The sequence below is a fragment of the Sus scrofa genome, chromosome 16 (assembly GCF_054392235.1).
Source record: "Sus scrofa isolate SSC_HxYL_T2T_F1_AM1 chromosome 16, Sscrofa_HxYL_maternal_Yorkshire_Landrace_v2.0, whole genome shotgun sequence".
Classification (NCBI taxonomy): domain Eukaryota; kingdom Metazoa; phylum Chordata; class Mammalia; order Artiodactyla; family Suidae; genus Sus; species Sus scrofa.
Genome location: NC_139398.1, coordinates 44,224,694 through 44,240,259, shown reverse-complemented (window position 1 = coordinate 44,240,259; position 15,566 = coordinate 44,224,694). Strand labels below are relative to the sequence as shown.

Sequence of the window (15,566 nt, the reverse complement as noted above, 5' to 3'; positions counted from 1 at the left end):
TTTGTGGGGAGAGAGAGGGGTAGATGGTGATTATTTTCAGATCTGTATCCTTCAGATAATTTTTTATTGGCAATACTGGTTTGCCATTCTCTTTTGTAGTGTGTGATGCTTAGAACAATGCTTAGAATACCCTAGCTGCTGTCTGACTCGGGGAGAATGAAATAGGAGTTTTATGAGAAATAGACTAGGCTTCCATTAACGCAGCTCAACATGCCTTAAGGGAAAGCACTCACATAATACCTGCTGCTTATCACTATATTTTTAATTATCAAAACTCCTCAGTTTCCTTATTCTTCTTATCTCCTGTTCCCTCTACAGCTTTAGTATGTACCCTTGAATAGGAGATCTATATATGTACCAGTAAAGATCTGCCACCTTCCTTGGAAAACAGGAAGAAACTGGGATAGAGAGAGAAAAAGACTTGCCTCTAGGACAGAAAGATCCCAGAGAGGGCTGCTAAGATGCTAAAATATGAACACAACATGGTATTTGTTTTCTTTACCACCACGTCCCCAGCACCTGGGGCAAGAGAAATGTTCCCCAAATATTTGTTGAGTGGAAACCATATCCTGAAGGTCCTTTCCATCTGAGTCCTTCCCAACTGTTTACCAAGATCAGCCAGTGATAGAAGAGTCCCCTGGTATCCCCCAGCCTGGCACAGATCCAGAATAAAGTGACACCAAACACATCTCCTCTGTCTAAGCAAGTCTTTGGAAAATTGTTACATCAGTGGGTTCAATTTATATCTGATTGTGAACAGAGGTATTAGAGAAGTCATATGAGAAAATAGATTAAAATTTTTCTTTGCAAAATTAGGACTCATAGAGAGAAACTAATGATAGAGGATATTTAAGAGAATTTGGGAGTCTGATCTTCAGGATACAGGCTGAGCCAAGGGTTCTTTTTCTACCTTTATTTCCTGTTCACTGGCTCTGAAGCACTTCCTGAAATTGAGAATACCAGACAGAAAGGGACCTCAAAAAGTGTGCAGATCAGCCCAAATTAATCCCAGTGCTAGATAGTCCTTCTGAGAAAGGCTCCCGCATGTTCTGGTATTCTGAGTAAGACTGCTTATCCAAGGCCTGGAAACTTCCATGGGTCCTGTAAAACATCTAACTTTTAGAAGTGATCTCTCTCAAACCATTTTAGGTACACCTATGTAAATATAAGCAAATAATTCAAAAAAGAAAAAACCCAAAGCAACTTTCTATTATTTACATCCAAACTTTACCTAAATAAGAAGCAAGAGGTTCATTCTTTTTGGTAGACTCGACATTAAAGGTCTTGTTTGGGGGAATTTTGATTTGATTAGCCTTCTGCATGACGACTGTTCCATTCCAATCATAGGCTCCTACTGCTCCGAGCATGACCCAGTCCTTAGAGCCAAATAGAGAAACAATGATATTTAACAAAAAAATGGTTAAGAGCAAACACTTACGTGTTTTAACAATGTGACAGGTACTGTTCAAAGTGCTTTACATCTAATAACTCATAAAATCATCACAATAACACTTTGGGCTGGATGCCACTATCACCACTCTCATTTTACAGAAGAGGAAACCAGGGCCAGGTGACTGAATTGCCCTAGTTTATACAGCACAAATGCACAATGAGCTGTCAATATTCCTGTGCAGGGACCACAGTACATTTTCTTCCATCAACTACAAAGGATATATTCTCTAATCTGCTTTTCTGTTTTATTGCTGCCAGGAATCCTGGGCCTCGAACACAGGATTCTAGCAAGACCCTTGAATATCTCGATACTGGGAAAAAGATACATTTCTCTGGCAAATGTGATAAATTATGTATTTTATTTAGCTAGATGTATAATCACACAAGCAGACCTCAAACTGTCCGATTCACAATTATTAGTACAATGCAGTGAGCTGTATGAAATAACATGTTTTCCTAATAAGAAGCCTGTGAAATGCTGTTTCCTATTTGGGTCTGAATAAGTGTTCATGCCATGAACTGCAAGTTGCACCTGTAATGCTGATGTCTGGGTGCTGGTTTGGGGAAAAGAAACCTTCAAAAAAAGATGCTTTCTACCCGGTGGCCAACGTACCTGTGAATAATGAGCGCTGAAGCCCATCTGAGACATTTCCATCTCAAAAGAAGCTGCCGACTGGTCAGCTGTAGCTGTAACATAGGAGAGGGATTGCCTTTAGTACACTGCTGATTTGCAGAAGTCGGAGACCTAGTACAGTCTGTGGTCTCGCCAACCAGAACTCGTAGCATCTTTGGGGTATTTTTCAGCCACGCATTTCTCCCCTCTACCCCAGATTCCTAGGTAGGGCTGGGTTGAGGACAGAGAAGGCTATCCTGAGAGCTGTGTCTCCTATTTGTGTCTGTTAGCTTCCCCGCCCTTGCTGGAGGAGCTGAGAGATCCCTATTCCTGCTTCTGTTCTTACGCCCTCGTGTGCTTTCCAGTCCTATGGTGCTTTAGATCCACCCCCACTGAAAGCTCTGGGCCTCACCCTCAGGCCCTGGGAATCCTCCTGAGACTTTAGGCTAAACTTACCTGATATGTCATAGGGCTAATGACATTTGATTCATGTATTTAAAGAGGTTTCTTGTGTCTACCAGCCTCATCTGTATTTCCTGCTGTCTATCATCTCAAAATCCCATTGTTTGATAAAGGGTTTAGGGATCCCGGGTTTGTATTTGCTCTGATTTCTGGCTGTGGGTGTCACACACAGATTGGGAGTGGACTTCCCGACAGGGCTCCAGGCTTTCATGCCATTCAACCACATTTTTTTTTTTTTTTTTGGAAGCTCCTGTATTCAATTTAAAGCTCTTACTGAAACACAGAGATAATCCAGAACATTCTGTGAGGGTGTGCTACTCTCAAAATATTCGCCAACTCCAAGCCACAGCCTCCTAAGGGGATTAAGAGAATGTTGATTTATTTGCTTTCATAAGGGAGTTACTGATTTATTTGGCCTTGCCGACAAGTTAAAAATAGTGCATAATTTTTAAAAAGTCAATCTACTGTTTCACTGAGGCATGAGAAGAATCAAATTTGTGAAATCAAACTTATTCACTAGTTATTTACCTGCATCAATTTGTTAAAAAATACAACAGGACTAGATTAAATGCAGAAGTTAATCAAGAATTCAACTATATCATTTTAATTTCACATACAAATTGTCCTCTAATTTAAATGGATGAGATGCAGTTTATTTTGAACATTTATTTTAGGCCCATGATGGTTTAAGGTGCTTTTTTATTTATTTCTGCAAGATCAGTGATAAGAATGCAATAGTAGAGACATATCTATTTCTAGCACCTTCCTCTGCTGCCGTTCTGTTTACAACTGAGAACAGAGAGAGGGAAGCTCTGTGTAGTCCTGCCTGCTGACTCTGCACTGTGGTAAAGCAGGTTGTATATCTTGTTGCTGCCTCCTCCCTCGATTTGTTTGTGGGTGTTGCCTTAACTGCTGTGGCTTCTGATTAGGAATTTCAGCATTTCTCCCAGTGCTTGATGGGAAAGGGAGACATCGGATCATTTTCTGATTTTATTGGGCAAATAGCTGGTCGCCTCGCCTCACTAGGTGGCACTGTCCTTCAGCAAACACAATTTTCACAATTGCTGCTATTTACCACCTCAAGAGAAAGGGGGATTGGAAATGGAGATTCCCCAAGTATCAAGGAAGGCAAGCCCTTTTGGAACTCATTATGAAAAAAGTCAGAAATAGGCTAATAAAAATACTGCTCTTGGTTAGCCCTGAAAGAGCAGAAATGAAGATCTGGGAGATAGATACATTTTTTTAATGACTTCACCTGTGGCATACAGAAGTTCCCAGGTCGGGGATTGAATCCAAACCCCAACTGCGACCTACGCTGAAACCGCAGCAACACCAGATCCTTTCGCCCAATGTACTGGGCCAGGGATTGAATCTGCATCTCTGCACAGACCTGAGTTGCTGCAGTCAGATTCTTAACCCACTGTGCCACAGTAGAAACTCCTGGGAAGCATTTTTAATCTGTGGAGCTCCTTATTAAATAATTTTGTTTTTAGGAGATTTCTTAGAGCACGCAGGTGCTCCAAAGTATAGCCTTTAACTAGCGGTGTGGTTAGGTTAGAAAGAATCTGAAAATGTCATTTAAGGCACATTGGTCACTCCTCCACCCAGTAGCTGATATAGGCTTAATTTCTACACGTCTTAGCTTATATTTACTTGCTTATTTAAGATAAGATATAGAAATAAGACTGTATTATGTTTAACTAATACCATTTTAACTAAATCATTTTTCTTTTAAATGATTTTTACTGATTGTTTCTGTCATATCTGGTACATATGATTAAAAATTAAAAGTGCGGGAGTTCCCGTCGTGGCGCAGTGGTTAACGAATCCGACTAGGAACCATGAGGTTGCGGGTTCAGTCCCTGCCCTTGCTCAGTGGGTTAACGATCCGGCGTTGCCGTGAGCTGTGGTGTAGGTTGCAGACGCGGCTCGGATCCCGCTGTTGCTGTGGCTCTGGCGTAGGCTGGCGGCTACAGCTCCGACTCGACCCCTAGCCTGGGAACCTCCATATGCCGCGGGAGCGGCCCAAGAAATAGCAACAATAACAACAACAACAACAACAAAAAAGACAAAAGACAAAAAAAAAAAAAAAAAAAAAAAATTAAAAGTGCGGTGGACTTGGAAAACCTAATATACTTCAAGGCCAGCTAAGCTCATGATCTGGCCTATTAGTAAAGGACACTAGGATAGCTGTCGTGACATGAAGCCCACTTAAAAGTGACTTATACGCAGAACACAGGACAGCTAAGTGCTTTAGAAGCAGCTGTGACTTCAGACTGACAGATAAGGTGGGTGTACTGTTTCTGAAGGCACAGGGGAGAAGGAGCTGGGGCAAAAGGAAACCAGAATACTTGTGTCTGGAGATCACCATCATCTCGAAAACAAACTTCCTACCTGATGGTTGTGGTCTAGTTATGAAATCAACAGGGTGAGTCATATCCAGCATTTTTTTTTTTAATTGAAAGAGAATAGAGTAGAATGGAAGTGATGGGAAACTATCAGAGTGCATTGGATATAGTAAGGGTTTTGGGGGGAAATTTTGTTATTTTTATATGTCTACGTGCACTGGATTACAAAGCAAAATGTATTTATTTTCATGAGTCACTGCCAAAAAGTTTGAAAGCCACTACTCTAAATCATTTTCTTTCATTTTTATACTTTTTAATATTCTCTGTCAGTCACTTTCCCCAGTCATTTTATGCTTAATTAAAATGGTTGACCTTTTTTCACTTATGTCTCTTTTCCATTTTTATCATTCTATTTTCCATTATCGGATCATATCAGGGAGACTGAGAAGGAGCTTATAAATGTCTATGTTTAAGATGAAAAACAATAGTCCTTGGTGTGTCCTGCCCTCATAAGGACAGAGTCGACTGGATGTGGACAGAGCTTAAGAGAAGAACTGTTTGATGGTTTCTCATCCTAGGGTGAGGGAAAAAGGCATGCCCTCAGAGTCTCCAGATGATCAGAGAATGTCAAAGAAAAGCCTTTTTTCACTTTGCCTTGTATAACTATTCTGAAGACTTCTTTTTTTTTCAGTGAAGATCTAGTCCCAAGGTCATTTGTTCCTTGACATCTTCTACCTAAGGCAAAGGAGGGAATGGCCATGGCTCATGATCCCCAGCAGCCAGTGGCTATTGAAAAAGTCAAAGAAAAAATTTAACATGACTTAGACAAATGTAGTGAACCAATGTTTTGCTGCCATGGGTCTTGCGGCAGAGTTTCGTGAAGACCTTTAAAATGGGCAAAGAGCAAATAGGGGAAAATAAATGAACAAAGAAGTTACTGTATAAGCACTGTCCCAGTGAAGCCCAAAATGAAAAACAAAAACTTGCATTAATGTCTTCATTTTCTAAATCTGTGTCACAGAAAAGGAATCAAACACATGGGCACATTTTTGTTCTTGGGTCTACATTGGCCATTCCATTGTCTTCATCCGGCCCTCACATTAGCACTGCCCCGTCCTTACAAAGAGGGCTTCAGGCTGACACTGTGCTCTGTGAAACAGTCACCTTAATGACAGACTTATATAAAAGGGCATTGTTCCATGGTGGCTATTGCACACAGTAAAAATGCATTAGCCATGTGGTAGAAATAAATACCAAAACCCATTACAGTGAGTGTGAATTGTAGGGAGAACATTCAGGCTTACAAGAAATAGTCATACCTTCCAGGGCAAAGATTCTTTCTCCCAGAGCTTCAACAATAGTAACCAGCGCCAACTCATCAGAGACATTGAAGAAATGTTTTTCTGTGGGTTCACTTGCAATTGATTTTATTTCCTCCACAAATTTTTCAGTGCTTAAATTTCCTCGGTTATAGCTGCCAAGAATCTAAGACAACAAAAACAGCAAGAATATATTTTAAATTCTATATGTTATACAAGAATCCCAAGCATTTTGTCAATAAATGGGAGTGTATAGTACTGTGGCATAATGCAATTTTTATGTCCTTCCACATTCTTAGAAGGGTAATTTTCAGAAAATGTAGGTTCCTTAATATTAACTGTTATATACCATCACTGCTGTAGGAAAATAAAAAGGTAACCTTGTATGTTTGCAAAGGTTCTCCTTTTGCATTCCTGTGTCCCTGTTTATTAATAGCTCTATCTTTAAAATCTGACAGTTCAGATTTTAAAGTAATATCACAGTTTCTGAATGTCTCTGATTTTATTCCAGTCAGTGACATCACCATTTGCCGGCAAAAGCAATTAGCAAGAGAATTGCTTGATTTCCCTTGAATGGGCAGATAACTTCCTGGAAATCTTACCAAGGGGCAGTCAGATATGTATATTTTTTAAACAGATATTGGACTAAGCAGTAATCTAACTTGGCATTGAGATTTATATACAATAAAATTCACCCTCTTTAGATGTACAATTCTAGAATTTTGATACTTATACAGTTGTGATATTACGTCATTGAGATTAGACTATTTTCATCACCCCAAGAAGTTCCCTCTTGCCCTTTTGTAGTCAGTCTCTTCCCTCCTCTACCTCCTTGCAAACACTGATCTGTTTTCTGTCCTTAGAGCTTTGCTTTTTCCAGAATCTTAGATTTAAGGAGTCATATGACCTATTGCCTTTTGGCTCTGGCTTCTTTCACTTTGCATAATGCTTTTGAGAGTCATCCATGTTGTCATGTGTATCAGTAATTCAGTCCTTTTTATTGTTGAGCAGGACTCCATCGTATAGACGCACAATTTGTTTGTTGAGGACATTTGGGGTGGTTTCAGTATCAAGTGATTATGAATAAAGCTGCTCTAAGTATTTGTGTGTATATATATATATACCTGTTCCATTTTGCCATTTTACTATTCCCACCAGCAATGTATGAGAGACCTAGTTGCTTTGCATCCTTAACAAACTTGTTATTATCAGTTTTTTCTTTGTTTCAGTTTTAGCAATTCTATTGGCATATAATGATATTTCATTTAATTTAAATTTCCCAAATGGCTAATGGTACTCAGACATGCTTATTTGCCATAGTATTTCCTTTTCTGATGTGCTGTCTATTCAATCTTTTGCTAATTAAAAAAAATGGATTTTTCTTCTTTATTATTCTTTTTAATAGTTATTTCCCCAATACAATTTTTTTCTACTATACAGCATGGTGACCCAGTTACACAAACATGTACACATTCTATTTTCACATATTATCATGCTCCATCATAATTGACTAGACATAGTTCCCAGTGCTACATAGCAGGATTTCATTGCTAATCCATTCCAAAGGCAATAGTTTGCATCTATTAACCCTGAGTTCCCCAACCACCCCACTCCCTCCCCCTCCCCCTCGGCAGCCACAAGTCTATTCTCCAAGTCCATGATCTTCTTTTTTATGGAAAGGTTCATTTGTGTCTTATATTAGATTCCAGATATAAGTGATATCATATGGTATTTGTCTGATTTTTAAATTGGTTATTTAGTTATGATATTTTGTACATATTTAGTATATGAGTCCTTTGTGTTTTACAAATATTTTCTCCCAGTCTGTCTACTGTCTTTTCTTTACGGCATCATTTGAAGAGTAGAAGTTTTCAATTTTGATTAAGTCCAACTAATCTTTTTTTTAATGTTTGTACCTTTTCTTCCTAAAACTTTAGGTGTTTAGAAATGTATATGAATTTGAAAATATCCAAGTTAAAGTAAATGAAAAAAACTTTTAAAAACAAATATAAATTGAAAATACAAAAAAATTTTGAAAAATCTAACCCAATGTGTAGATAGAACATTTCTGTTTTTTTAATTGTATAAAAATAATATTAAGAAAATGGCAATATGGACATTAAGAAAAAATGGGAAATGAAAGTGGAACACACCCTCACACCATGCACAAAAATAAACTCAAAATGGCTTAAAGACTTAAACATAAGACAAGACACCATCAAACTCCTAGAAGAAAACATAGGCAAAACATTCTCTGACATCAGCCTTACAAAGGTTTTCTCAGGTCAGTCTCTGAAGGCAACAGAAATAAAAGTGAAAATAAACTGATGGGACCTAATCGAACTGACAAGCTTTTGCACAGCAAAGGAAACCATTAAAAAGAAAATAAACAAATAAAAGACAACTTACAAAATGGGATAAAATAGTTTCAAATGATGCAACTGACAAAGGCTTAATCTCTAAAACATACAAACAACTTATACAACTCACAGAAAAAAATGAAAAAACAAAACAAAAAACAAAAACAGAAACAATAACCCAATTGAAAAATGGGCACAAGACCTGAATAGACATTTCTCCAAAGAAGATATGCAGATGGCCAAGAAGCATATGAAAAAATGCTCAACATCACTGATTATTAGAGAAATGCAAATCAAAACTACTATGAGGTACCACCTCACACCTCAGAATGGCCATCATTAATAAGTCTACAAATAACAAACACTGGAGAGAAGGGAACCCTCCTGCACTGTTGGTGGGAATGTAAATTGGTACAACCCCTATGGAAAACAGTATAGGGGTACCTCAGAAAACTAAGTATAGAACTACTATATGACCTAGCAATCCCACTCTTGGGCATAAATCCAAACAAAACTTTCCTTGAAAAAGACACATGAATCCATATGTTCATTGCAGCACTATTCACAATAGCCAAGACATGGAAACAACCTAAATGTCCATTGACAGATGAATGGATTAAGAAGATGCAGTACATATACACTATGGAATTCTACGCAGCCACAAACAATAACAAAATAATGCCATCTGCAGCAACATGGATGGAACTAGAGATTCATACCAAAGTGAAGTAAGTCAGAAAGAGAAAGGCAAATACCATATGATACCACTTATATCTGGAATCTAATATATGGCACAAATGAACCTTTCCACAGAAGCAAAATACATGGACTTGGAGAAGACTTGTGATTGCCAAGGGGACAGGGGAAGGAGAGGGATGGACTGGGGATCTGGGGTTAATAGATGCAAATTATTGCTTTTGGAATGGATAAGCAATGAAATCCTGCTGTATAGCACTGGGAACTATATCTAGCCACTTATGATGGAGCATGATAAAGGATAATCTGAGAAAAAGAATGTATATATATGTGTGACTGGGTCACTTTGCTGTATAGTAGAAAATTGACGGAACACTGTAAACAAGCTATAGTGGAAAAAATAAAAATCATTTTTAAAAAAATGGGAAGAATTTTTAAGAAAAAATTCATATTCATATTTTTTTTACAATGAAAACATTACTGTTGTAATAAGATAGAAAAATTTAGTTTTTTCCTCATTGCAAGTGTTACCTGAAGATTATTGTCTGGGTTTTACATATTTTTAATCAGCAGCTACAGTGACATTATTTTTTTTATTTTTTATTTATTTATTTTTTTGTTTTTTGTTTTTTGGGGGGCTGCACCCACAGGATGTGGAAATTCCTGGGCCAGGAATCCAACACTGGGTCCTTAAGCTGCTGCACGACAAGAAAATTCCACTTGCCATTATTTATCATAACCCAAACTGAAAAAAGACCTAAAGCTCCATAATTGGTAGAGTATAGACCAAATTGTGGCATATTCATACATTAGATAATGATGATAATAATGAAATGAATCACCAATACAAAAAATATCATGGATAATCACTCTGTTGAGTGAAAAAGCTAAACACAAAAGAGTACATACTGTATGATTTCATTTATGTAAAACAGAATAGGCAAACCAAGCTATGACGGTATAAGTCACATTAGTGGTTGCTATGGAAGGTGAGTATTAAAAATGAAAGAAAGCACGAGGGAGATTTCTGGGGTTGATGGACATGTTCTACATCTTAATTATGGTGTCAGTTATGTGAATGTACACAGCTGTCAAAACTCATCAGAGGGTTCACTTTGTACACAGTGTTAACACTGAAATTTTGCATTGTATGTGCTTCTTCAGTTTTGAAAAACTGAATAAACTATAACGCTATGCAATGCTATGGATGAATCTTAGTAACATAATATTAAATTTAAAAAATTTTGAAATATTGTATACAATATGAAACCTTTTATAAAGTTAAAAACAGGAAATTTTTAAATTAAATTTTTTACCAAAGGACTATTTAGAAAAAGAGAGACAGAGGCGATGCATATAGGATCTGGGCTGATGGTTATCTGGTGGAGGAAGGCAAATGGTGAGTGTGGTCGGATGCAAGTTGTTAGAGACCCAGGCTAGCTCTCATTTTGGGTAGTATGTCCATAGATGCTTATGAAGTTATTAAAATAAGAATGCAAGTATAATTATCAACACAGAAACAAATATAGTGGGCTATGCTTCCACAATGATGAGACTGTCTCCTGAAGGAGAACAAAGGTAAGACCATGAGCTCTGTGCTTGTGCTTGATTTTTTAGAATATCCAACTCCTTGGGGAGAAGAATCACGACCCCCAGAGACCACAAAGGTAACAGCACTTTCTAACTTCACTTTCTGTTTTTAAGTGATAGTCATATATTTGTCTGGCAATGTTAACAACAGAGACCTCTACGGTGCTCTCAAAGTCCTGTTGCAAAGAAGAAATGAAAGAGTCCACAACCACAGCTCTGCATCATGGACTGGGGGATCATGGACATATGGGCAGATGCAGGCAGAGGCCTCAGTGCTAGTCCATGGGTCTCCTGGCTGCCCAGCCCTCTCCCACCTCTGAACACATGGCTTCCCTCACCTCCCTTGACCAGCAGCTCTCAGCTGCTATGCCTATTTTTATTTTTATTTTTTTTTAGGGCTGCACCCATGGCATATGGAAGTTCCTAGGCTAGGGGTCAGATCGGAGCTGCAGTTGCTGGCCTACACCATAGCCACAGTAATGCCAGATCTGACCCTCCTCTGTGATCTACATCGCAGCTCATGGCAATGCCGAATCCCAAACCCACCGAACAAGGCCACGGATCGAACCAATACATTCCTTTTCACTGTGCCACAAGGGGAAATACTACACCTATTTTTTTAAGTGTGAGATTTAGAATGGTAGATTTAAAAATTGACATTGTTAGGAATTCCCTGGTGGCCTCCTGGTTAAGGATTCGGCATTGTCACTGCTGTGACATGGGTTTGATCCCTGACTGGGGAATTTCCCCGTACCGTGGATGAGGCAAAAACATAAAAATAAAATATAAATGAAAAAACCTGACTTTTTTTGTTAAGCTTTTCACTTGTAGAAAGAAACTAAAATTATTGTTTTTAACGTTGTTTATAATCTGCAACATACGTATTTGTATCATAAAACACATGATGGTTTAGATCAACAGCTGAATAGCTATAATGTACACTAAATGTTAATGTAAGAAAAGGAATTGGACACCAACTAGTCAGGCAGGGAATGGAGTAGTTCTCAAATTTTCCTTGTGAGTGAGAAGGCAGTAGGGCATGTGTTCCTGTTTTTTTCCCCTTGTTGGAGGGGCCCAAAGGAAGAACTGCTCAGGAATCCTGGGGCTTCCTGTGCCTGGAGAGTCACTCTAGTGCACTTGTCAGTTTCCTAACTCCTACATCTGTAAAATGTTCTTTTTGGAGGGGGTGGGTGCAAAACACTTTAATGCCTGTAGCTAAGTTAGAGCTGCTTCGAAGAAGCACAGTATTCAGGAAAACGAGAGTTGGCTCTAAAGTAATCAGCACGCTATGTGGATCCCTTTTTTAATGTTTAAAATTACTCGCAACTACTATGTTCAGACTTTTGTAGGAAGAGCTATACCAGGAGCTTACAAATCACACAAACTTAGTTCCTGTTTATTTGGCTGAAAAGCAAGGGCCAAACATCCCTCAAATGCTTTTCCCACTTTAGCTACTTGAGGGGTAAAAATTCATGGAAATGGTAGTGAAGAATTGTCCAGATAGAGAGGGAAAACCAAGGGCCACTCGCTCTTATTACATTAAACAAATAATTTCTCTTATTTAAGAACAATTAAGATGCTCTTCCTACAGCTGGGTATCACACCACATCTGGATGGATGCACACGCCCCAGAGTAAGTCTGCGAAAGGCTGAGTCTCCAAGCTCGGGAGTCCCCATTATGTCCATGTGGGTTTCAGGATTCCTGGGGCCTTGCTTGACACTTCACTCTTTCTTTTCTGGACACAATGGCCGACTCTTCTTCTTCTTCTCTTCTTTTTCTGGTAACAATGGTAGACTCTTCTCTTTAGCATTTTTTTTTTTTTTTTGGTCTTTTTGTCTTTTAGGGCCACACTGGTGGCATATAGAGGTTCCCAGGCTAGGGGTCCAATTGGAGCTGTAGCCAGGGCCTATGCCAGCAATGTGGGATCCAAGCCGCCTCTGCCACCTACACCACAGCTCATGGCAATGAGGATCCTTAACCCACTGAGCGAGGCCAGGGATCGAACCCGCATCCTCCTGGATGCCAGTTGGGTTCGTTAACCACTGAACCATGATGGGAACTCCCTCTTCAGCAGTCTGAACCATGATGGGAACTCCCTCTTCAGCAGTTTTTCTATGCATGGATTTCTTTTAGATTCATACAAACTGTATATCCTTTGCAGTCCTTTGAGTCCCCATTGATTTACCTAATTTTCTGTAACATGATATTACATCCTGGGCTGAAAAGTCACCGTCATTCCTCCTTGATTCCTATTTAATATATCCTAGATTTGCTAGAATATGAGAATATGAATTGGGGGTGGAGGGCACGCCTGTGGCATGAGGAAGTTCCTGGGCCAGAGATCAAACCCATGCCATAGCAATGACCCAAGCCATAGCAGCTAGATCCGCAACCCACTGAGCCACAACAGAACTTTTCTAGTCACTATAGATTTGACACAATAACTTCCATTTCACTTATAAGTTGATAAAGTTGAAAATACACATAAAAGAATTGCAGACTCTTGGACTATGCATAATTGAGGCTCTTAATTGTGATGTACATGTTATCAGACATTTAGTGCTATATGTCACAGGACAGAGACAAATGGGTAAAGTTCAATGGGGAAGATGCCCAAGTGATATACTTAAAGAATGAAAATAAAATGTATAAATACAATATGGGAGTATATATTTGGAAGAAACCATAAGAAAAAAGAATTCCCAGGAATTACTGTGACTTATACCCAGTTTAAACCATTTCACATATCAGAATAAAAATGAAAACAGATAGAAATGTATTTGAATCTTTCAGCCAAGGGTCTGGTGGCTCCTAAAAACATTCTTTTCTGTGAATCAGAAGAGATACAAAATAACACTTGTAAATTACTCCTGTTTCACTTAATACAAATATGTCAAGCCCAGGCATTTGGTATTCTGCTAATATTTACCTGGAATAGACATTCAGAATTGAAGCTCCCTTGAGGCAGATGTGTCAAATGCAAACTATAAGGCTCATTTACATGTAGCACAGTGCCTTTTGTGTGCAAATGAATTAAATTTTAAGATACTTTCTAACTTCTCTTATTTTCTTTTGAATGAAAGGTGATATACTTTCACAGCCATTGTAATCCCCGCTATTATCATTTAAGATTAGAGCCTGAATATAAAACAGGCTCCTGCTAGCAATGTCTGATTTCTTCAAGTGACAAAAAAGAGACCATACAAGAATCCTCAAACCAGCTCTGCACCCTCACCGGATCAGAATATTTAAAAGGAAGTGTTTGCAGTTTTATCACAGAGTACTTACATTTTCAGTAGTCAATCTTTTTTGAGTGCTCCCTTCTCCCCAAACACAACTCTGTAGTATTCAGGATCAAATGGGAGGGAAAGAAAAGCTGGAGTATGAAGAACAGTTCAGGTAGTCACAGGGCCAGACCCCCATGAATGTTTGATCTTGGGCATCATAAATAGACATGGAGAAAGGCATGGGACTTTTCCATGTAAATACACAAAGAGAGGAAGTAAAATAACTGTCTTCTTTCTTGGTTTGGCACAAACTAAACAAATCATAAGGCTTACTGAGGGAAAATTAGGAATTGGGAAAATAACAATTATTGCAAAAGTGAAATTTTCCTATACTTTTTTGTTTATGCCATTTCAAAGAGCAATTTGATACTAATTCATTGATTTAAGTGGGAAAGAAACTCATGATTTCGTCGTTCTCTGGAAAGATTAATGCAGTCATTAGACCTCGTTTTGACCAGCTAAGAGGCCAAGTATGAATTACTGGCCAGGGATCCAACAAAGAGAAACAGATTTAAGGGCTAGAAATACTATGTAGCCAGATACAATGTAAAAGTGATTGCTTTTTATCCATGAAAAAGCAATCCATGGATAGATACTTTCTTTTCACTGAAGTTTTTCTAATGTTGCTAATGCTGCTGACTGTTAATTCAGGTCTCTCTGGTACCTGGAATGCTGGTCTATATACTCTGGGCGGAAGTGGAACAGATAATGGTACCTCTAGTACCCAGTTATGTGGGACAAACTGGGCATTCACTGGCTTTGCATCCTAAAGAGACCAGGCATGGGCCCTAATTGTGGGCAGTATCTTTGAGTGAAGGCTAGGCTGTATGGAATTATTCTCAACTATGGAAAAAAATCAAAATTGCTATCATAACAAGAGAGGTAATAATGGGGTGAATAATAATTGGCAACAGATGACTTACAGAAGTAACAACAAGGGGAAAGAAAAATAATGGGATTTTTTCTTTTTTTTAGATAACATACACCAAATGGAAAATAAAATGTTGCAACTATTTATAACCTAGTCATCTTGGTCATAAATTAAGAAATATAGTCACCTTGCCCCAGGGAAGTAGTGAATCACCTGCGTGCTCTGGGACTTCTTCAGGGATGAATCTCTTTTTCTTTCCTACCTACGACCAAGTGGGGTGTCTTTCACTGTTTATACTTTTGAAAGGAAAGAGGGAACTAGTGCCTTGAACACCAATTTTGACTGAGCTTTTAGAGTTCTGAAATCTTTTCATTTTTACCTATTTAAAAAAAATCAATTTATTTTAGGAAATTCCCCTCCCACCAGGCTGAAGGCATACTCTGTGGAACTGAGAGTGAACAGGTTAGAAAGGAAGGCTAGATACGTTGGTAAGGTTCAGAAACTTGAGGGGAGATTTTATACTCTATGGGGAATCTCTGAAGGTTTCTGAGCAAGGGGGCAACATCA

At 38.6% G+C, this 15,566-nt stretch overlaps 1 protein-coding gene across 3 annotated transcripts in view; it reads right to left on the bottom strand.

Moving 5' to 3' along the window:
• ITGA1 (integrin subunit alpha 1) overlaps nt 1-15,566 on the bottom strand; it is a 174,225-nt gene that overhangs the window by 54,291 nt on the left and 104,368 nt on the right. For all 3 annotated transcript variants that reach the window (XR_014831285.1, XR_014831286.1, XM_021076769.2), the window contains exons 9-11: nt 6,195-6,360; nt 2,066-2,139; nt 1,232-1,376 (exon numbers count right to left, since the gene is read on the bottom strand). Coding sequence is in view for 1 of the 3 variants with exons in the window: in XM_021076769.2 (XP_020932428.2) it covers nt 1,232-1,376; nt 2,066-2,139; nt 6,195-6,360 (385 nt within the window). In the remaining 2 variants the exon portion in view is untranslated. The remainder of the gene's footprint in view (nt 1-1,231; nt 1,377-2,065; nt 2,140-6,194; nt 6,361-15,566) is intronic.